Source organism: Antechinus flavipes, chromosome 4, assembly GCF_016432865.1.
Source record: "Antechinus flavipes isolate AdamAnt ecotype Samford, QLD, Australia chromosome 4, AdamAnt_v2, whole genome shotgun sequence".
NCBI lineage: Eukaryota > Metazoa > Chordata > Mammalia > Dasyuromorphia > Dasyuridae > Antechinus > Antechinus flavipes.
Window position 1 is genome coordinate 370,679,551 of NC_067401.1, and position 22,841 is coordinate 370,702,391.

The window sequence follows — 22,841 nt, forward strand, 5'->3', positions numbered from 1 at the left end:
TACAGAAGCTTCATTGATACAGAATTAAGGCTCCTATGTTAAAAAAAAAAATCAGCTCAGCTACTCACTTCTTAGATAGTCAGAGACAAGTAACAGCAACCATTCCCTTTCACTTTTGAGTCCTTATTTCCTTATCTATGAAATAAGGGAGTTGGGTAAGATTATTTCTAAGATCATCTATAAATCCTATCATCCTATCATATCCCTGAGAAAAGGACAGTTAAAAAGTTGCAAAAAAAGTCAAATGTTTTTCAGACTGACCCTTTCCTTAACATAGCTTTATAGTCATTTATACAGAATAATACCATAACCACTTATTTTCTTTGTTGTCTTTCAGTCGTACTGTTGGTTTTGAAGGAGAATCCCTTTTGTTCATCTGGTCTGAAGGAGCTCTTGAATTTACTGATGCTTCAGATACTTTGAAGCCTTTCACACTTTATGAATATCGTGTGAGAGCTCATAACTCCAAAGGCTCGATAGAGTCTCCATGGTCTTCAGCACAGACAATGGAAGCCCCTCCTCAGGGTTTGAGAGCTCCTCATGCTCAAGCTACTGGTGCTTATTCTGTGTTGCTAAACTGGACCAAGCCAGAATCTCCCAATGGTATTATCTCTCACTACCGTATTATCTACCAAGAGAGAGAAAAGGATCCAACATTTAATGTTCCAATTGTGACTGCATTCACAGTGATGGTAAGAAAATAGATGACATAATTAATTGGCTATAACAAGTGATGTTTCTCTTATCTTTTTATGATTTTGTTGGAATAGCTTAATTAATTTTCTTGACTTACTTGTAGTTTTTCTTAAGAAGGCCTGAAGCTGTAGAAGTCTCATAAAAAGATACAAAACAGCAGTTAATGGGCTGAGTACCAACCTGGGAATGAATATTGTTGACTCTAACACTAACTTGAATTATCCATTGTTAAGGGAAATTCTTACTTCTCTGACTCTGGAAATAAGAATACCTGAATTCTCTGTGTCCGAGGGATGATGTCAATATCATATGAGAAGATGAGTCCAGTTCTTTCTTTATTAAAGAGATCCGTGAGATTATATAGACAAAATTGCATGAGGCAAACCTGTGGTGTTTTGTGACACAAACCTCCTTGGTCCATTTAATCCTATTAACTACAACTAGTCTTTAATGACTATCACTGTGTGTCCAAAATCATAAGCAAAGTATATGATATAATCTTTACCCTCAAGAAGCTTACACTGTGGTTGAAGAGATGTGAAACATAAAAAAAAAAGTGCTGAATAATACAGGACAGAATATAATCAAATGCTAAGATATGTATACCAGACAAGAATTTCTATGGGAAGCTAGAAAGGAGATCAAAGTGACTGGTGTTGCTGATTAGTTTAAATGAAAGAGGTGGAATAAAGTCTAGTTGGAAGGATAAATAGGATGATATATTTTCAAAATATGAGAGAATGAGCTCACTAAATTCTTTAAAAGCCTTTTGAGTTGAAGAAATATTGATATACAGTACAAGGCATTCATTTATAATCAAGATTAAAATAATTATTATAATAATTACCAAAATTATGAGATGGCATGCATGAGAGAGAGAGCTGATTCTCTCGGATGACCAGATCAAAATTCAAACCTGTGTCTTCTAATTTCAAATCCTGTGCTCTGCCCACTGTACCATAATGTCTCTCTGCAGTTATCTGCTACAACCACTTCCTGCCCTCCTTACATAAAACTTTTTGTTCAAGTTTTCTTTTCTCCTTTCCTCTAATCTTAGAGGAAGAGATGGCCTTTTTAATCAGCTCTTATATCTTCACCATTTGTCCTTTATTCCCTTGCTCCAATTTCATTAAAGACTTGACCCCCAAACCCTCTTGAATCTCCAATGTCTCTTCTCCTATTGGTTATTTCCCTTTCACTCAGAAATATTACCCGGGCTCCCTGGAAGCAGAAGTGTCAATAGAAGAAAAGAGAAAGAAGATGTAGCTCTTAAGTACAAATCATCTACATCAAGCTATATCATCTTTATCTTTTCTTCTACTGCTACTGCTACTTCCACTTCCATTGCAACATTTAAGTTACAGTTTCTGTTTCTGTTTCTTGCCATTCATTTACTTCTCAATCATGTAAATATGGCATCTATTCCTATGAGTTGATAATTTATAAAACTGGGAAATTTTGAAATGGGGACAGAATACCTACTGCTCACCCAGAAAGACTAAAGTTTCAGCAGGAAATAGGGTGGCAAATATACTTTAATTAAGTTAAAATGAAGATATGGGGACAAAAGGTTCATAAAGGCAGAGGCAAGTGAAGAAAAGTGGTACAGAGGCAGATGTGGAAATGTGCTGGGCTAATGAAGTAAGGCAAGCATTGTAAGAAAGAAGAAGGAGAGAAGAAGAGGTAGAGAAAATCACTCCTGTAATCATGGATTAGCTTTGGGAACATTTGGCAGTAGAGATGGAAGAGAATTTACAGGGGCATAAATTTGAGGTCTCGTTTTAGATAGATAGATAGATAGACGGATGGATATTTGAAACAGACCAACTCCTATCAGACTAAGGAATGATTGTAGGTTAATTTATTAACATATCTGAATAATCTTAAAGTCATTGTAAAATTTCAAAGTCATCATTTCAAAATCATTTGCTTTTTAATGTTCTGCTGGTCTGGTGCTGTGGAAATCTGGATTTTGTCTGTAATTTACACATATCACCAGAACCTTGAAAAGTACTACCTCAATGGTTTCTCCTGATTCAGCAGGATGTTAACAGGATGCAAATTTTGGTTAATGTATGATACAATTTGTAAATCCTGCTCCTTTGATCTTTGTGATGGTTCATATGTGACTTCCAGGTTTCCCTCTACAGTTTTATTTTATGCTATTGCCCTTTTACACTAGCTACCGATAAAATTCACTATATTGACTCGAAGGGGTGGTGGTCAATGGATCCAGAACAAGATAAAATTTTAACACAACCTATCACTTGATTAAAATTGAACCCTCAGAGGTCACCTATGACCTTTTATTGACTACATTGAATTTATTTCAATATTATATTCAATTTATTTTCATTTCAGTCCTCACATTCATTGATTTCCTGAAGCATTTGATAGTATAGACCACTTTCTACTCTATACATACATTGTCTTTTGATCTCAGAGTCACCACTCTTTCTTGCTTCTTTTTTTCATTTTTCTGATTCTTCCTGCTCTGTCTTTTTTCTGGATCCTCCTTCTCTTTCTGTATCTTGCATCCCAGAAGGCTGTTTTTGATTTGTTCTTTGTCTTTCCTTTGGTAATCGAAGCTATGCTTATGATTTCCACAATCAATTCTATGTTGATGATTCCATATCTGTCATCATGACACTTTCCCAATATTCAGACCTGAATTTCTAACCACCTTCTTATTTCAACCTTTCTTTCCCAATTAGCACTTCAAACTCAGCAGGTGTAAATTGAAATTTACTATCTTTTCCCCTTTTTAATACCCACTCTTCCTTCTGACTTCTTTTGTCCACTGGCTTTCTATTATTTTTCACCTTTCTACCCATACTTTTGATTCAAAAATCAACTATTCTCCAACTCTGTAACACTTTCTAGACTTATTTTTCTCTATTCCTTTGCCTATATACTTCTCTTCTTTTGACAAAATTCCTCCTATTTCTACCTATTCAAATCATACCCATCTTCTAGACTGAAACAGAGAACATCTCTCTCCAGCAGCAAGTGATCCTTGTCCTTTATAATTCAGTTTTGTATTTTTGTATTCATTATGCATCAACTCATAAAAAATAAGATTCTTTAATAGAGAGAGCATATTGTATTTATTTTTGTCCCTTCTTCAGTGCATGGCATAATAGTCACTTGATAAATGTTTGTTGAATGAATAAATGAATGAAATAACATACTATAATGGGAAAAGCTTTGGATTTGAAATGAGATAGTTTGAATTCTTGCTTTATCTCTTCTATTTATTTCCCTTACTAGAGGCAGATAAATGGTATAAGAGATGGAGTGCTGGTTCTGGAATCAGTAAAATGTAAATTCAAATACAGCCTCAAATATTGACTAATTGTATTACCCCAAGGAAGTCACTTAGCTTTCTGTTTGCCTCAGTTTCCTCAGCTGTAACATCGAGATGATAATACTACCTACATCCCAGGGTTGTTGTGAGAATTAAATGAGGTAATATTTGTAAAGCTCTTTATACAATGTCTGGCGTATAGTAAATACTTAATATACCTTTGTTTTCTTCCTTCCTTATTGGCCATTTGATCTCTTTAGGCTTCAGTTTTATTTTCTGATAAACGAGGCTGAGAGGATCCCAATTATCCTATAAATGCATATTGTTTTTCTGTTCATTGTTGAATCTTATCATAGGTTACCTGTAAAGCATAGCAACATGTGAATGAAGGATGAAATGATATTAAAGGTCATTTCTCCTTTTCTGGATTTTTATTTTATTTTCTTGGTTCAAGTTTTCATAATCTGGACATTGGAGACAATTTTCATAGTTCTGCCTCTCACATCCTGTTGAACTTAGATTACAAGGCAGTGTTCCAAAAGGTAGAAATCCTCTTAAGGATGTTATCCAGAGGAAAATATATCCATTATCACCAAAGCCTGGAAACCTATGTATTAAGCTTCAAAGTTAAAACCTCCTTAAAGTAAAATTTCATTCTGAAAATGCTGACACACCCTTGACAATAGCTTTGTGAATGAGACACTTTAATTAAACTGTGATTTTATTGAAGGAACTGGGATTCCAGTGATTAAACTTCTGGCCCTTTAAAATATGGCTTTCAGGAGTAGGAGGCTAAATCATTTAATCTCCTAAAGCAGGTCTATTGGTGTTCCCATGTGGGATACTCTATTAGTCATTCTCTCACACAAGGTTCCATTTTACAGCACAAGATCAAGTATTGAACTGAACAGTGAGCTCTGTCCTTTATTTAATCGGTTAGACTCTATTTTTATCACATTAGAAAGTTTCTAAAAAAAGAAGAGGAACAATAACAGCAGGTTGCAAATTACAAAGTACTTCTATCATGTTGACCCCATCCTCTGTTTTATTCTCCTTCTGGAATTTCTGACTTCTTCCCACTTTCTGAAGGATACGATGCAAAAAAGATATTAAACTATAGAATGTGAAAATTAAAAAAAAAACTAAATATAGGCAAGGTGCAGGACTCTTCTTGAATGTTTTTTTTTTCTTTGCTTCTTTTAGTATAAGGAAACAGAATAACTGGTCAGGGCAGGCTCCAGAATTACCCCTCTGATTTTTGAAATTTGTCTTCAGTCATTATGACTGAAGTACTGAGCACTATTTTAATAAATCATATAATCTATGAGATTAAAATGTTTAGAAGTTAACAGTTAAACAGTCTTCTTTCTTGTTTTTTCTACAGTGAAATATTTGTTTTTATAGGTGGTTATTAAGTTCACAATAAAAATAAATTTTTAAGCTAGAAAATGAAACCTAAGATAGCATCCACAGAACAAGTTAGACAGCTTTCCAGAATTCCTACCCACCAGGCAGAGATTTGCCCCTTTATAATAAATATGCAGAAATGTAACAAATATGCAAAACAAATTCCCTTATTCTTTAACCAAAATCCATCACTTCTCTGTTAATGGATAGCATGTTTCATCATTAGTCTTCTGGGATCATGAATGGTGATTTTATTGATCATAACTCTTATATCTTTCAAATTAATTTTTGCAGTGTTGTTCGAGTATAAATTCTTCTTTGATTCTGTCCATTTTATTCTTCATCAGCTTATAAGAGTCATGGAAACTGTTCATTTTTAAAATATAAATTATTCTTATGTTTCTGCTCACTTGAGTCTGAATCAGTTCAGACAAGTCTTTCCATGTCTTTTTGATATCATCTATTTCCTCATTTCTTACTGTACAACAGTACTCCATCAAATTTATGTACCATGAGGCAAGGATTTTCAGAGCTACTATTCTCTACTAAACTTTATAAAAGTTCAGGTTAATCCAGAGGCATTGAGGTGATATATGCTTCAAAGAATCAAAGGCTTGTAAAATCTTAGAGCCTCTTCAGTGCAAATCCTACTTCTCATAGGTAAACAAAGTGATTTTTAGAGATGTTTCATGACTTTCACAGAGTTGCCTTCTCACAGATGCCTCATTCAGAGAAGCCTAGACCTTAGGCTTTAGAATTCTTAATCCACTACTCTTTTCTCCATGTTTCCCTGACTTCTACTGTAATAGTTAATGGTTAATCCAATATCCTTTCTAGATGTAGAAAACTCAGTCCTATTTTTTTTCAAGACTCCTGGAGCATAATTTGCTCCATTGTTTAATAGTCCACAATGCTAGCTGAAACCACTAGTGCTTCCTGCTTTTAACATTCCATCCCTCGTCTTCTGTGGAAGGATTATCCCTATACCTAGAATATACCTCTTCTTAATTTACACTTTAGACAATCTTTGTGTTCTTTCAAGGCTCAATTTGGGTGCTACTTCCTTGATGAAAAACCCTTCCCTATCCCTAGGATGCTCTTATTTCTCAAGTTCCTTCATATTAATTTATCTATGTCTATGTTCCATCTCTGGTGCAGGATGTCCTGGGGACAGGGAATGTTTTTGTATCACCAGCAGCTAGTTCACTGCTTTGCATATAGTAAGAGCTTAATAAATACCTGTCAAATGCAGCTGAATTTCACCTATTGATTCTCTTTGTTGTGACTACCCTAAGACATTTTACAAATTGCTGCTCAAAAAACAGTCACACACTAGGAGTATGAGTTAGAATACTTGAGGTCAAACTCTTGATTGTCAAGTTCTTCATTAAAGCTTCTGTACTCTGAGTATGACCTCTTCAAGCTCAAATATTAACTTCCATAAGTTACTTCCCTTTTCTTGCCCCCCCATTTTCTTATCTACAAAGAAGGGAAGATTCTAAGGTTCCCTTCAAGTAAGTTTTTGTGGGAGGGGAAGGTGTAATGCTAAGATAGCTTTAGCCTTCATTGTCAGGAGTTGAGATCACATCTTTAATCAAGAAGGCACTGAGCCTGTTCTCATCTTTGCTGACTGAGAGACTGACATGCTAGGCAAGGGTGCCCTAATGCCCTTCATCTATTTCTCCTGTCAAATTAGGGCCTTTAGACCCATCAGTAAAATGTCTCTCTCCAGTAATGACATAACAGGGGTATCCCACAGGTTCTCCATTGTTGTTTATAGACAGGTGGATGTGGTTGAGAAAAGCCATATCAAGCAGGTGCGATGGATGCATGAGTCCTCTTGAAGGTGGCAGTGGATGGAGAACTAGCAATGGGGCACCCTCAATGGGGGTGGGCAACATATGTGCTGGCACAATAAGCAGCATCAGCAGAATCAGCAGGAGAAAAAAAATGGAGTTCATGCAGGTTTAAATACCTTTAACAATCCTCACCCGCACCCCTTGAGAACTTTTAGAACTCTTTGGGACCAAGTAGTATAGTTATAGGAAGGATGCTTCTCGGGAGAAGGGAATGTATAAACTGCCCAATTGTCTCCAAAACAGCGGCTTTCCTTCCTAAATATGGGCTTCAGAGAGCAGGACACAAAATCTCATCCTGATTAGCTCTGTGATAAATTGCGCAGTAGCAAGAGAAGAACTACATTTAGCCTTGGCATCCAGGAACTCCATGGTGGTGCTTACAGGGAACACTCCTGGCGTGGCTGCCATCACTGCTGCCACCATCCTGGGTTTGTTTGTTTCTCTGATTGGCACCAGCTCTAGCATTGGCAGAAGTAACCTGGGATTTAAAGGCAAAGATGGTTTTGCCTAAGGCTTTAGCTGCGGTTTTCTGTGCTCTGAGTACACCCTTTCATGCCCCATAGGGATATAGTACATGAAGGCCAACATAACCTGCTTGCCCAGTGCCTTAGAAGATAGATGGCATTTGGGTCTGTCTACAACAGGAGGCACTGAGTGAGTAAGCAAATTGCATGGGTCACCATAAATTGGCTTCCACGTCAGGAATAAAACTCAGTATGACAAACTCCCAGTTCTAGATTCTGGTCGCTGAACAACCATTCTGAAATTCTAGGATCAGGTTGTCAAAAACCTCTCAGGAGTCTGGCATAATATTTCCTAGCTCTTTACCAAAATCTGGCTGGCTTCTGTTAAGAAAGTATGCAGCAAGTATTGTAAGAGAAACTTGTAATAAATCTGCTCCTGAAAAATTTGTGTGTAAATTGATTTTTCATAAAGGCAGTCCTATTTCTTTATTGATTTAAATTATTTCAGAGCTGCCTGAGCTTCATTTCTGATCCTCAATTAGCATTGACTTTTGACTCTGAGTGAGGAGTTAGGAGTTAAATGAATTCTAACAAGCACCTTGCACCTCTGAAATTCAGCAATGTTTTATTTTTTACATATATACACACACACTAATAATCCACAATCCAACTCTTAATTTTATGAGGTAAACTTACTATTTAAGAGTAATTGTGGAAAAAGGAGGGGAAAGAAAAGGAGGAGAAAAGGAAAAGAAAAGAAGAATGAGAAGATAGTTACTATAGTGATGATGATGACAATATCATCAGTACTTAGGGCAACACAGTTCACAATCTTATTCTCCAGTGTTGGAAAACTTTCTCTCTCAGTCCTAGATTTTTGACTAAATTTTGCTAAATTTTTTAACAGAGAACTTCCTCCTACTTCTATCTATCCCAAACCAACCCCACTGATCTCAGATGTAAGTCATACCTTTCAATATGCCCTTGAGATCTTCATAGTAAACATACTTCCCTTCATATTCAACCTCTTTCTATTGTGTTACTTCTGCCCTGAGACCTAGTTCATATTAGTCAGTATTAAGCATCCACCATGTGTGAAGCACTGTTAAGCTCTAAAATACAGAGAAAGACAGAAATAGAAACAGAGGGAGAAATACTTGATGCCCATTGACATTATATTCCTAGCCAGACTTTCAATACTGATAGCATCATCTATCATATCCTCTGACACACTGGTCCTAGGGACAAAGTCACAAATACTTCATTGTCACTATCAGACTCTCTTTTTCCTGCTATCCTTTAGCAAAATGGCTTCCTTTGAGAATCATCTGTGGAACACCCAATGAAGGATCTCATGGCAATTTTCTACTGACTCCCAAGATATTCTCTCCCTTATCTTATTGAGTTTAGTGGCTGGATCTGATGGCTACTTTTCAAAGCTTGCCCTTCTCAACTTTCTGAAGAATTTGATAATATTGACCATATTTTCTCTTTTTGAGGTCTTTTTTTGAAATTGCTTTCTCTTGGTTCTTCTCCTATCCATATAACTGCAACTTCTTAGTATCTTTTTCTGGAATAGCATCCATATAATAACTACCACCATTACTTTGGATAGATCCTAAAACATTTTCTTGGGGTCTTTTTTGCTTTATACTTTCTTAGCTGATAATCTCAGCACATCTCATGGGCTAATTTTCATCACTATGCCTATGATTTTGAGATCTATATATATAGTTCTAGCATATCTCAAGCTTTGATAACCCTCATCCTGCATCTCTAACTGCCTATTAGATGGATATTTCCAGTATACTAGGAATATCCTAAATTATATCCAGAGAAGACTTACATTTTCTTCCCTTCAAAGTTCATTCTATTTCAAATTTTTTTCTTTCAAGAAAGTGGCAACTCTTCTAGGTACCAGGCTTTGCAAACTCAGTGTCAGCTTCTCATTCTCACTCACCCCACAGATCTAATAAATTGTCAAATCTTGTCAAGCTATGTCTTTCACACCTAGCTTCTCTCCACTCATGAAGTCACTACTCTAGTTTAGTAGTTTATCACCTGGATCTGGAATATTGCACTTCATTGTCTCTCCCATTATAATCCATCATTCCACAATTGCCAATGTCATTTTCCTAAAATCCCAATCTACTTTATCACCTCACTACCTAATAAAGTCTAGCAGTTGCCTATTGTTCGATGATCAAACACAATCTTTTCTAGAATTCAAAATTTAACACAACCTCCTCTTCCTATTTTTTCATTCTGTTTCTACATTGTATTTCTCATATATATTATAGTTCAGGCAAACTAGCTTTCTATCATTCATATGGTACTCCATTACTCATTTTGGTGCCTTTGCATTTTCTTCATCTAGAAAATGTATTCTCCACCTTTGCCACCTGGAATCCCTGACTTCTGTTGAAATTGAGCTCCAATAACACTTTTTGAAGAAGGGATTTCCTGGCCTCTATCAACTACTAGGTCTTTGCTTTGCTAAGATATCTCTAGGGTAGAAGTGTGTAATGCGGAGTCTGAGTAATACCTCTCAAGTTCTCTTGGCAACAGAAACACCAAATCCCCACCCCTAAGTGTGCTACTGGCTCATTTCCTTATTAATTCTTTCAGCATATTAGAAGGCAATCTAGTGGGTATGCTCTGAAATAATTTTTATTAATTACCAGAACTGCTGAAACTCTCTACAGTTGGTTCAGCTCCCAATTCAGAATAACACTGGTGAAATCTGTTCTCCTCTGAACTAGCTTCTCCTTTCTCTGTCTCAAAACATTATTTCTTAGACACATTTACAGTTGATGGCTATGTAATGTATTAGAATGATCAAATAATGAAGTTAAACATTTAAATAAAATATTGGAAGATTGTCATGGATCTCGAAGCCAGCACTACCTCTGTATCCTGAGAAAGCAAGTGAACAAAGAACTATCACTAAGATTTGCTCTCACCAACTGTCTCCACATCCTTATTACATACTTGGTCTCACCTGTGGTTTATTTATTTATTTTTTTTTTGCTATATGCCTGTATTTACTTTGTTCACTTGCGTTTTTATGTTCTCTGATTGCCTTTCTACCTCCTCATATGATATTCCAAAACTTGGCAAAAATTCCTAGGGCATAGATATCCTACTGCCCCCCCCCAAAAAAAAAAAGAGTTCTCATTAAACTGGTCTTATTTTCAGTGTCTATTAACAATCTCCTATAAATGTCAGTTAATAAATATCAGTTCCCTTCAGATTATCATTTTATGGCATCTCTTATCCAAAAATATAGCAAATGTGCACAGTCCCATGAGCCTTTTAAAGCTATAGCATCAGTACCCAAAATCTCTGTGAACAATCCAGAAGAATGCTTTTATAGCTTTTGTCTTAGTAGTTCAAGATTTGTATTATGTTTTACATATTTCCTTTGATCCTCACAAGAATACCACAAGTCAGGTGTTATTCCCATTTTACAGATGAGGAAATTAAAGACAGAGAATTTAAGTAACATTCCCAAACTCACCCAGCTAAGTAGTTGCTTGAGGCAGGAGATGACTCCAAGTTGCATCCTCTTTCCACCTAACTGCCTCTATGTATATATACTGCCACATTCCTACCCCATTAAAATATAAGCTCCTAAATACAGGGATTATTTTATGGTATCTTTATATCCCCGTATTTTGCACAGGGCCTATACATAGTAGGTGCTTAGTAAATGCTTGATATTATTTTTCACATCTAATCCTGTCATAATATTATTTAATCATTTAAATCTAAATAAAATTTTAAATTATTTTTGTCTCTAATTTTCAGAAATACATTGTTAATCAGTAAAAGTTTATTAACAACTGTAGTTGTCTCCATAAACAAAGCGCTTTGCAAACTTTAAAGTGTTGTATAAATATAAGCTATTATTGTTAGTTTTTACTAGCTATATTAAAATATAAAAACTCAAGGGTTCAATTTTCATCTTCAAATAGCTTAATGGTCTCCTTCAGAGAGACAAAGAAAATATTTAAAATTTAATAACCAAAAAAAAGTGAAAAAAACAGTAGTGGTGGTGAGATAAGGGCTGCTCCAGCTCAAAAAGAGAATTCGGGGCTGAGTAGCTTAGACAATGTTAACTGTGACTCCTAAGAAGGGAGACATTACTGTGAGCTGAACTGATCTAGAAAGGCTCTTTAAAGGAAAAAAGAGTTAGAACTATGTCTAGATGAAGATGAGTAGGATTTGTGTAAAGAGGGAATTTCAAGTGTAGGGAATGGAGTGAATAAAGACATTACTCATCACTTTCAAAAAGCATAAAGCAAGCTTGTGGATTGGAAAGTAGACAGGTAACCTTCAATTGCTTAGTAAAGCCTAGGTGAAATTATGATATGTAAAACACTTGTGACATGCTGCGGAAAATTTGAAAATATACATAATGGGACAACTGAGAATGAAATAAAATTTCAGACATATGTAAATTTTGGTTAAATGCATGTCAACTGGAATATAGAGAGGCAGTATAATGAAGCTGGGTTTGAAGAAAGGAGACTTCAGTTCAAATTCTACCTCTATTATTTGATACCTATGGTCTTAGTCAAGTCATTGAACTTCTGGGGCCTCAGTTTTCTCTTCTTTAAAATGAGATAATTAAATCAGATGAGTATTAAAATCCCTTCAGATCTTAAATCTGAGGTTCTGAATCTGTGATCTCTTTGAAGTATTTAATGACTTAAAAATCTTGGCCTTAGTCATTGTAAATACCAAATACCATGCAATAAATATTTGAACTTGCTGCTTCATTTCTGTAAGTAATATTTTTAGTGAGATTATTTCACCTCTGGGTAAAAAAGAATATTTAATTTTTGTTGTACTTCAGAATAATTAATACTTTTGTAAATTTCTTCAAGTCTAGATTATTATCTAAATGATATCTCCATGCTCCTATTTATCTTCAGATACTCATATTTGAGGGGAGAGTGAAAGAGTTCTTCCCCTTCTTTTCCTTCCTCTCCCCTTCCCTTCCTCTTCCTCCCCTTTTTTCTCCTTCCTTTCCCTCCCCTATCCTCCACTTTCTTCTCCTTTCCTCCCTTCCATCTCTTCCCCTCCCTTTTGTTCTCCTCTCCTCTCCTCTAAGAGTGGACTTGGAAAACAGGATATCAGGATTTGAACCCTGATTCAAGCCCTTATTAGATGAGTGATCATGATCAAAGAAGCTAACTTCTCAAAGAACTTTGGTTTCCTCATCTCTAAAATTAGAATATTTGCACTATGTACCTAATAATGTTGTTGTACAAGAAATGTTTTACAAACTAACTCTAAATCCACTTATCCCATGTCATAAAGCAGAGCCCCCAAATAATTGATTATAGTCACCTGTTAGAATATAGGGTGGCCCTACCTGGAAAGGAAGTATGTCCAGAAGCTACTAGGACTGTCCTTTCCCCAGAGTATGATGTACTACCAATGCTCTTGCCTCCTGTTCACTCTCAGCAACCTCAACCACAAAACCCTATCCTCCCAATGATCTCAAGCCTTAAAGGAAATAAAAGTCACCATAACCCCAATCCTTAAAAATCATGTGTATTAAATCAAGTGTTTCCAATTCCGATATTGAGTCTAGGATAAAATATAAACTCTCCTGTTTGGCTTTTAAAGCCTTGTGCAATATGATTCCAAACAATCCTTTCAGCTCACTGGACATTTCTCTCCTCCTACACTATGAAATTTAGTCAAACTACTAGTTTGATTTTCTGTTACTCACAGCTGGCACCTCCCTTATCTTCATGCTTTTGCATTGGCTGTCTCATATTACTAGAATATAAAACTTGCTTATCTGTGATTCACAGAGTACATTACTTCTTTTAAGATACAGATCAGATACTATATTCTGCATGAAATCTTTCTTGTTACCTGAACTGCTAGTGCCCATCCTCTAGTGTTGTATTGGTAAATATTTAACACCCAGCTATCCAGAAAAAAAAAAATGTACTCCCAACACACTTTTGATTTTAATTTGCATTAAGAATACTTTAAGTCTAAGCAATCAACAAAGCAATAAATCAAGCCCTGATTAGTAGCATTTGCAAATTTCCATGGTGTAAATGTTCACAATGAAAATTTAACAATAGGCACTTACCCAAAAAAAGCTTGATCCAGCACACCCCAGGTCCTTCCCAAACTCCTTTGTATTTAATGATTTTGTAGATATTTGAATTTATTACATATATATGGACATACATATATACACACAGTATAGATTTTCTGTATGTCCATGCCTTCTCCATTAAAATTAAAATTTAAAAAGTTTCTTGTAATAAATATTGTTTCATTCTTTCTACTTATGTCTCCAGCACTTAGGGCAGTGCCTGACACATAGTAGGCACTTATTAAATACTTGATTAACAAATAGAAACATTTATTTTTATAATTAGTGCATTCACTTTGTTTACTTTATTCTAGCTTAAAAGTTTAAGGGGACCATTTCCCTAATTTATTAAACTGCTTAGCAAAACTCTTTTTAATAGATACAGGTGAAATCTCATTACATATCTGTATAACAAAGCAATTCCTATTCTTATGTGTGTCCCACATTACTGTCTCCCATTTGTATCATATAAGAAGGCAAGGTCTCATTACAGTCCAGGTATTATCATTTTGATTTTGTAACTAAGGAGGCTACAATTTAGGTATTTCAAGGTCCATGATCACAGATGAGCTAAACCAGATATTCCACTTCCAAATCCAGCATGCTTTCCACTGCATCCTGTTGTTTTGCTAACCTTATTCTAACAAATGCTCTCTCTAATACTTTTTAAAGTGACAATTTTTCCCTAATGTAAAAATGCATGATTATATACTATTTGGCTCTAGAACAGAAAAAAGATAGCTGAGCTGAGTTAAGCAGAACTAAACTAAACTACTAAGTTATTCCCAATTTAATCAAAGAGCTGTAGGATCTTAGAATTGGAGGAGACCATGGAGAGCATCTAGCCCAATGATACCTAATTAGATTCTGCTTTATAATCACTTGATGAATCACCTTCTTCTTAAAATCCCCTCAAAAATCTCAACCACTTCATCTTGTGGGAGGAATGAACCAAATTCAAATATTAACAACTGCCTATAAGTGCTCATTCTAGAAAGGCATTATGCAGAGAAGTAAGAATACAAAGACAAAAATTAAATGGCTCCTGCACTCAAGTAGCTTATATCCCTTATAAAAAGTCATATAATTTATATAAAATTATATAACATGTACCAAAGTAAGTAGGTAAAAGGCAATGTAAGAAAAAAGAGAGTACTAACATCCTGAAGGATCAAGGAAAGCTTCACAGAGGGAATGGTATTGAAGTAAACCTTAAAAGAAGATAAAAATTCTAAGAAATGAAAGTGAGGATGAAGTACAGTTCAAATATGGAGTTTGACTTGTGCAAATATATGTAGGATATAGATGAAATGTCAAGTTCAAAAAACAGCTAATAGTCTATTCCAACTGGTACATAAAGTAGATAAAGGCCAGAAATATAAAATTCTTGGATGATAGGTGTGACCCTGATTGTGAAAGGTGTTAAATACTAAACTGAAGGTGGATTATATTTTATTTTAAAAGTAAAAGAGAGTCAGTGAAAGGTTTTAGAAGGAAAGTGTCACAATCAGACCTGTACATTAGAATATTTCATCAGCTATGCATAGCATGGATCAAAGTGGGAAAAGATTAAAGAGAGACCAATTAAGAACAGGAAAGTATTGATGAAAGCCTGCAATAGAGTGATGGTTGTGAAGGTAGTGAGAAGGGTAGTAATGCTGCATACTGTTGGATAGGAAGTTTTAATAGGACTTACCAGCTGATTGATAAGTAGATGAAAATGAAAGAGTAAAAATCAAGAAATTAGATTACTAAAAGGATGGTGTCTTCAATGAAACGTGGTAGTTCAGAGGAGTGGAGGTCTTACAGAAAAAGGTCCTTAACTTTAAGTTAAGTTTGTTTCACTGACCGTTTGGCAGTCCAATGAAAACTACAAATCCCCTTTCAGAATAATTTGTTTAAATGCTAAAATAAAGTGCACAGAATTACAAAGAAAACCAAGTATATGGAAATACAACTGCCAAAATATTTTAGAAAACATGATTACAGATTAAGAACTCCCAGTCTGGAGGAAAGATGAGTTATGTTTCAGATGTGTCATCTTTGAGATGTTGGTAGAATATCTATGTAGAGAAGTCTAGCAGGTAGTTGTATATATGGGACTTTCTTAAAGACTAGAACAAAAAAGAGAATGGCAAAGATATAAATAGGTTTTGAAGTGCAAAGCAGAAGTAATTAAAGAACTCATGATGGATAGCCTTGACTTTCTCATTAGAAAAAAGGACAAGGTCATCTGTTAGAGGTGGGAAAAGATAGTAGAAACTTAGAAAGGAGAATATTTGGAATAAGAACTATGAGGACTTTGATAGAAAGTCAATCAAAAAATTAATGGTTAAATATTTGTTAAACACCTACTATGTTAGGCCCTATGTAAAAGAATTATCAAGAATTAGGGATGCAAGGAGATGAGATATCACAAATTTATAGTGAAACCAATTAGCACTATAAGTAGGTACAGAGAAGATGGATGGTAGAGGTTACCAATAAAACAAATAAACATACAAGCTTAAAGTATGAAAAGGGTGACTGTAATTAATATCTTCCCATGTTGCGTTTTTAAAAAATACTTTTCAAAGAGTAAACAGATACCTATCTGATGACTTCATGCAAGTTATTTAACAATTCTAGACTTAAGACAGCTAGGTGGTGCAGTGGATAGAGCACCAGCCTTGAAGTCAGGAGTTCAAATCTGGCCTCAGATACTTAACACATTCTAACTGTGTAACCCTGGGCAAGTCACTTAACCCCAATTGCTTCAGCCATAAAAAAAAAACAAAAAAAACAAAAAAAACTCTAGACTTCAGTTTCTTCATAAGTAAAAGATGCTGTAGTTTCCTCATCTTTCGTTTCCTCATCTATAAAAGATTCTATACATGCTGTGGTATTGTCCTGAGAAGAAAGAAATATTAGCAAGGCCATGAATGTTCGTAATGGGAAGGTTGTATTGTCCTGGATTCTAGCTTACTCTTCTGGACCAAGAATGTCTTCCTTTTCCTTCCTTGGCAAGTGCTGTAGCTTCTCCTGCCTCTACTCTTCTACTGTCCCAATGTCTAGAGCCCCTCACAACTGTATAACTGTCCCAAGCTCAAATTGCCCCTCCGAAAACCTGATCCTTTTCCTCAGCACAATATCCCAGTAGGTCCCAGGACAAGGATTTATTTTAATTATCCCTGATCCCTCCCACTTATACATCTGTGTTTATGCCGCCAATACCTTAAAAAAAAAATACTGTATGTGGGGAAAAAGACAAGGATCAGATGTTTCATTATTGTTAGTGCTTTGATTAAGTTATAATGAAACCCCATTCATTTTATCTAAAAACCCCACAGAGTATTATGAGAAAAAGTTATGAAAGTAAACGAAATAATCTACATAATAACAAGCCAGGGCCATAAATTCCATATATATGCCACTTAGCAGAGACACAAAGCTGTAAATGGCAGCAAAGGGCAGAAGTTAATTGAATGACTGTGCTATCGTCACAAGTGGACGGTAGCCACTACCTAAGACAAGATGGCTGCCCCTGAAGGCCCCGATTACAGCCAAGAGATCATATCCTTAGCTCTGCAAGGGCTTCTGGGTTAGGGGGAAATCATACACAGATGACTAATTTTTTTATGGTTCACAGCCGATCAAAGTGAAATTCAGCAGCTGTTCAGGACAAGTGACCACTGTAACGGCTGTAATATAACCTCCTAAATAGAGAGGGAATTGCATTAGAGCAAGAGGTTAGCCGTGATTATCGGCAGGTGAGTGCTTTATTGAAGTTGAAAGACCATTAACATTGATAGAGTAATTATTTCAACTTGAAAGTAATTACCTTGATGGGTGATAACTTCTCCAGTGTTCCCCGATTTGATTGGGCCAAACAATTGTGAGCTCCTGAAGCCTAGAAAAATATTACAACAATACTGCAATGTTTAAATGACTGGGACCACTGTCAGAATATTTTAATTATGCCGAACAGTGAAAAGATTTTAACTTACACCAGCTAGTGACCTCTCATGTAGAGAGACATTTGCTTTTTAATTCAAATGAAATGACCCACACCCACCACCTGTGAGTGCATATGTGATAAGTTTGCAAATGAATCATTTTATCAGAATGTACCTTGTAAGGCCCAACATCTTGTTAGTGTCACGCCTGGATGTTACTAGGTTGGAACTGCTGACATTGTTGATTATACCCATGAACTGAGAGGCCCCAGAATAGCAACCATCTTCCATCTTTGTCTCAGGGAGAGCTTAAGTTTGCATAAATTGAATATTTTGATACATGACTTCACACAAATAGAAAACTCTGGGCACCATATAGTATGGATTCCACGATTTGAATTGATTAGCTTTTAGTGTCATTATTAAGACATGTTTCTGAACTAGTATCACCCAGCTACACTATAGGCGCTGACCACTGGTATGGACGTTTCTAAAAGCAGGAATTCAAGCAAAGCAGAAGAGAAGAAACCTGTTGCTTCTCCAGGCAATGTGCTATGCTGGAATGAACATTGGCCACAGAATCAAGAGTCTTGGGTTTGTGAGATTGATTGTTACTAACTATGGGACTATGGACAGCACTTTTCCAAGTTTCAGTTTCTTTCTCTGTAAAATAAGGAAAACATGTTTTATGAGCCTTGAAATGCTATATAAATATGAGAGTTAAGTAACAGCTAATAATAATAGTAATTAACATTTATATAGCATTTTACGATCACAAAGTACTATATATATATATCACTTGGCCCACCCAAGAATTCCATGAAATAAATGCTATATTGCCCTGATTTTACATATGGGAAAACCAATCTAAGAGAATATAAATGATTATCCCAGGGTCACACAGGTAATAGGTATCAGGTCTTCCTGACTCTAAGTCTAGAACTCTATCCACACTACTTTTTGGATGGAAAATGGAAATTTTCATTTTCAATACACTTTTGTATTGATTATTATTCACAAAATAATCTTGTGATGAAAAGATTATATAGATTTTAGTCTCTTCATTTTACAGATAAATGAAAAATGTGAGCTGCTTAAGAGTTGGGACTGTTTTTGGCTTCTTTTTGTATTCTCAGTGCTTATTATAGTGCCTGGCACCTAGTAGGCACTTAATAAATATTGATTGAGTGAGTGAAATAATTTACCCAATATGTCCCAACTAGGTAGTAGTGGAAAAGCTAAAAACAGAACCCAGGTATCCTAGCTTTTGTTTTGTTTTTCCCATTGGAATATCAACTACTGAGTAGTCTGAATGCCACATTTTCTTGAAATTCCTGGACTACTCTTAGGTCTTTCTCTGATATTGGCAAAGTCTAGTATAAATGTTCAGCCAACAGATGACCATCCATTTGGCTGTACATTGCAGGAGTCACTTCTAATCAAAGTCTGTCTTATATCATGCCAAAACAAATTTCTACCTGTTGTCACGCCAATAAGAAGTGATTTAAAAAATTATCAATGAGTTTCTTCTCTCTTTCCCCTTCTGCTCCTTGATTCTTTCTTTTAGAAAACTGGATCTGGATTAGAAAAATTCATGTCAAGCCAAAACACATTGAGAGAGAGGGTGGGGCGAGGAGGGGAAATCAGCCTAATTTGGTCAATGCGCATGAGAGAGAAAAAAAAAAAGAAAATTGGAAAAGTGACAAAAATGTATAAGTTAAATTAGAATTTTTTTCCCATTAAGTCATCAGAGCAGTATTAGAACCTGACCCAATTTCACCATCAAACTAAGGCTTATATTTGGAGAGAGAGCAGGAAGTGTCAGCATCTCTCACCCAGGTCATTGCAGATGTCATAAATTACCTTAGAGTCATCTCACCATATCAGGCTCACTTTGTTCATATGTAACTGGGCTAAGAAGAGTATTTAGGAGTCCCCGAGGTGCTTTGAATTAAGAATGAATATAAGAAGTCATTTTTGAACAATTTATGTGATACTTGGATTATTAAATATTAGAGTTTCAAAACCAGAGATTTTGAATCTGTTCAAGAGAAGTGTTGTCTAACTTGAGAGGATAATGGCCACATCTAGATAGTAAAATTACCATATGTTTTTAACGGATGTAAATGTTACTTTTTGACAAGGAACAAGTAATGAATTTTATAGTATAAGTTCCTATTGGGTGATTACGATACTGAGTTTTATTTTTGCTAAAGCAATTACTAATGTCATGGCTGGATACCTGTGCCCATTAGAGTCTGGTTCTGTGTTTTTTTTAGGATGGTTATTGATCTCTTGCTGAGCTGAGATTTCAGTTTTATGCCAGATAGCTTGATTAATGGGTTGGTTTCTATAAGTGGACTGAATGGGGATAGGAAGCATGGGCAGCCCTCTCTGCCAACCCCAAATCCGTCAAGACGCATAGCTCATTATGAAACAGTTATCAAGGATACATGAAAAATTAATTGGGCTCAGTTTGATTCTGAAAAGAATCAGCTTTCTACTTGGCGGGCCCCCCCGATCTTTCCAGATGTTGTGCACCAGCCCCTGGAGAAACGGCAAAGGGAGATGTATTAATACATTGTATTGATTAGATCAAGACCCCTGACAGTTATTTGTAGAGATACCATCTGGCTGCTGTTCGAATTCCTTCACCAAAAACAGGACGTGACATGTTATTAATCTCAACTCTCTAAGTATAGACAGTTGCCTTTTCTGCTAAACCGCATTTTACCATTCCGTAGGAGATGGAGGCAGACCTGAAGGGTGCTGAAATTAAGGTTATTACACAAATTGAGCCATATGGTCCAAATATTTCAGCAAGAAAATTGCCAGGCAATAAAAATTGCTCCTGCCTTCCTAATGGTGTAAATTACAGTTTAACCATGGTTCTAATGATGTCCTTCTGCCGCGCTTAACTACTGTTACATGAAGGACATTGTTTTAAAAATATAAAAAACAAGTAAATGCCAGCAGCGTGTTTTACAATCTGTTAGTGTGTCATTAAGAACACTGTCAGAATTACATAAACGTAATGGCAGGCAACCTAGCATACAAGAGAACAAGTATGGAAATAGAAAGTGTCTTGAAAACTCCTTTCTTTTTCTCTATAATGTCAAGAGGATTGTCCCTTGGGTAGTTTACCCAGAGTAAAAAATCCCAACCAATGCTTTGCCCTCATTCTCAGAACCCTGATGGCAGTGTTTTCTAAACTCAGCATCTCCAGTCATGGGGGTCACACATAACAGGTGTCTGCTTGGGTCATGTGCTTACAGATCTTTCTGTGAACACAAAAAAGCTGACATCAAACAAAGTGAAAGGAAGGATTGATATACCAAATAAGTGGAATGACTGTTTTTTAATTGATTTCATTTTATGGATATATAGAGGATCCATTTTAAGTCTTGTTTTTCGTCTGTTTTTAGGAAATTCCAATCTTTTGACTGGTGATACTTAATAGTCAAAGTGAAAATTCTGTAGAATTTTTGAACACCTGTTCTGCTCTTAGTCCTAAACAGAAGTCCACTCAAAGTAATTATCCCAATGCTTTTAGTGTTATCAAAAGGCTAAAACTATTTGAAAAAGATGGCCATTTCTAATTTATCAAAGAACTTGGAATATCATCATGAAAAATTAGAGTTATAAGAGATCTGAGATATCATCTAGCCTGAATCTTCTCAATATACAGATCAGCAAATGATTTCCTTAGTTACATGGCTAATATGCAACACTGCTTAGAAAACAATCTTCCTGCTTCAAAATCCATATTCTTTCTACTACATACAAGAGTATCTCCGATTGGTTAGGATATCCCTGTTGTTTCCCTCATTCCCTCATTCCAATCATTCCTTCTTTCCCTCATTTATCTAATAGGAGTTCATTAAGCAAATATATTTATTAAATTTTTCTATGAAAAATAAGCAGGTATTAAATTCTATAGAATTCTAAAATGGCTGATGTAGTTCAGTATCCAAAAAATTGGAGACAAGTTCATCATAAAAATGGAAAAGTACCTTTCCGATGAGATTAGATGGACATAACATTAGCAGATAACTTTTTAATCCACAGAGAAATTCAATTTTATTGTTGTGAAAAGCCTTAATTCCCAAAAGTTGTTTTCTTTTTTCCCCAATTATGTTTCATTTCCCCGAATGAAGATATTTTGAGAGAAGATTGTTCTACTAAAAACAAAGCCAAAATAAAACCTACCTTACCAACAAAACAACAGCAGAACAGATTGTCCTATTTGGTTTACAGACATGAATATTAATAAGGCATATAAATTAAAACTTAATGGACAATTATGGCCACCACTGAACTTGATATGGTCCTGTAGTCCTTTTGTGAGCAAGAATTGGCTTACATTTGTAGGCTGTAACCTAAACTGTAACCACTTTCCAGGTTTTTCTTCTCAACTAGTAGTTTAGAATCCATTATATTGAGTCTTTGGCTAGCTTTTCATGACTTCAGAATCAGACAGAAATTGAAACGAGTAGGTAGTCTAATGCAATTAAGAATAAGACTTTATTGTGTATCTATTATATGCAAGGCACTATTGTTGGCAATGCAGAGGATAAAGAAATATAAAACCTAAGTCCTACCTTCAAAAAGCTTATGGTCTGATTGAGCAACAATATAAAATGTCTTAAAAATTAACAATAATAAAGGAGATATGATGAGGCAGAAATGCTTAATTGGTAAATAAAATATAAAAGTAATAATATATTAGGATTTTAGAAAAGGGGAAGATTATTTCATCTTGAAATAGTCAAGGAGGGCTGGTAGAAGAGGATAGATTTGATTTGTATCTTAAAAGATAGATGGGATTAAGATAATAATAACAATAGCTAGAATTTGTATAAAATTTTGAGGTAGATAAGATGCTTTATGGGAAATATCTCATTTGATCCATGTAGCAACTTCCTATTATTCCCATTTATAGGTGAGGAGAGTAAAGTGACTACAAGTTAAGACTTGCCCCATGATCACATAGTAAGTATATAACAGAGGATTTGAATTCAGATTTTCCTAACTCCAAACCTA

The 22,841-nt window shown here is 35.4% G+C and overlaps 1 protein-coding gene across 1 annotated transcript in view; it reads left to right on the forward strand.

Annotated features, from left to right (window-relative positions):
* USH2A (usherin) overlaps positions 1–22,841 on the forward strand; it is a 998,601-nt gene that overhangs the window by 881,164 nt on the left and 94,596 nt on the right. The window contains exon 60 of the mRNA XM_051996749.1: positions 338–692. Within this exon, the coding sequence (XP_051852709.1) occupies positions 338–692 (355 nt within the window). The remainder of the gene's footprint in view (positions 1–337; positions 693–22,841) is intronic.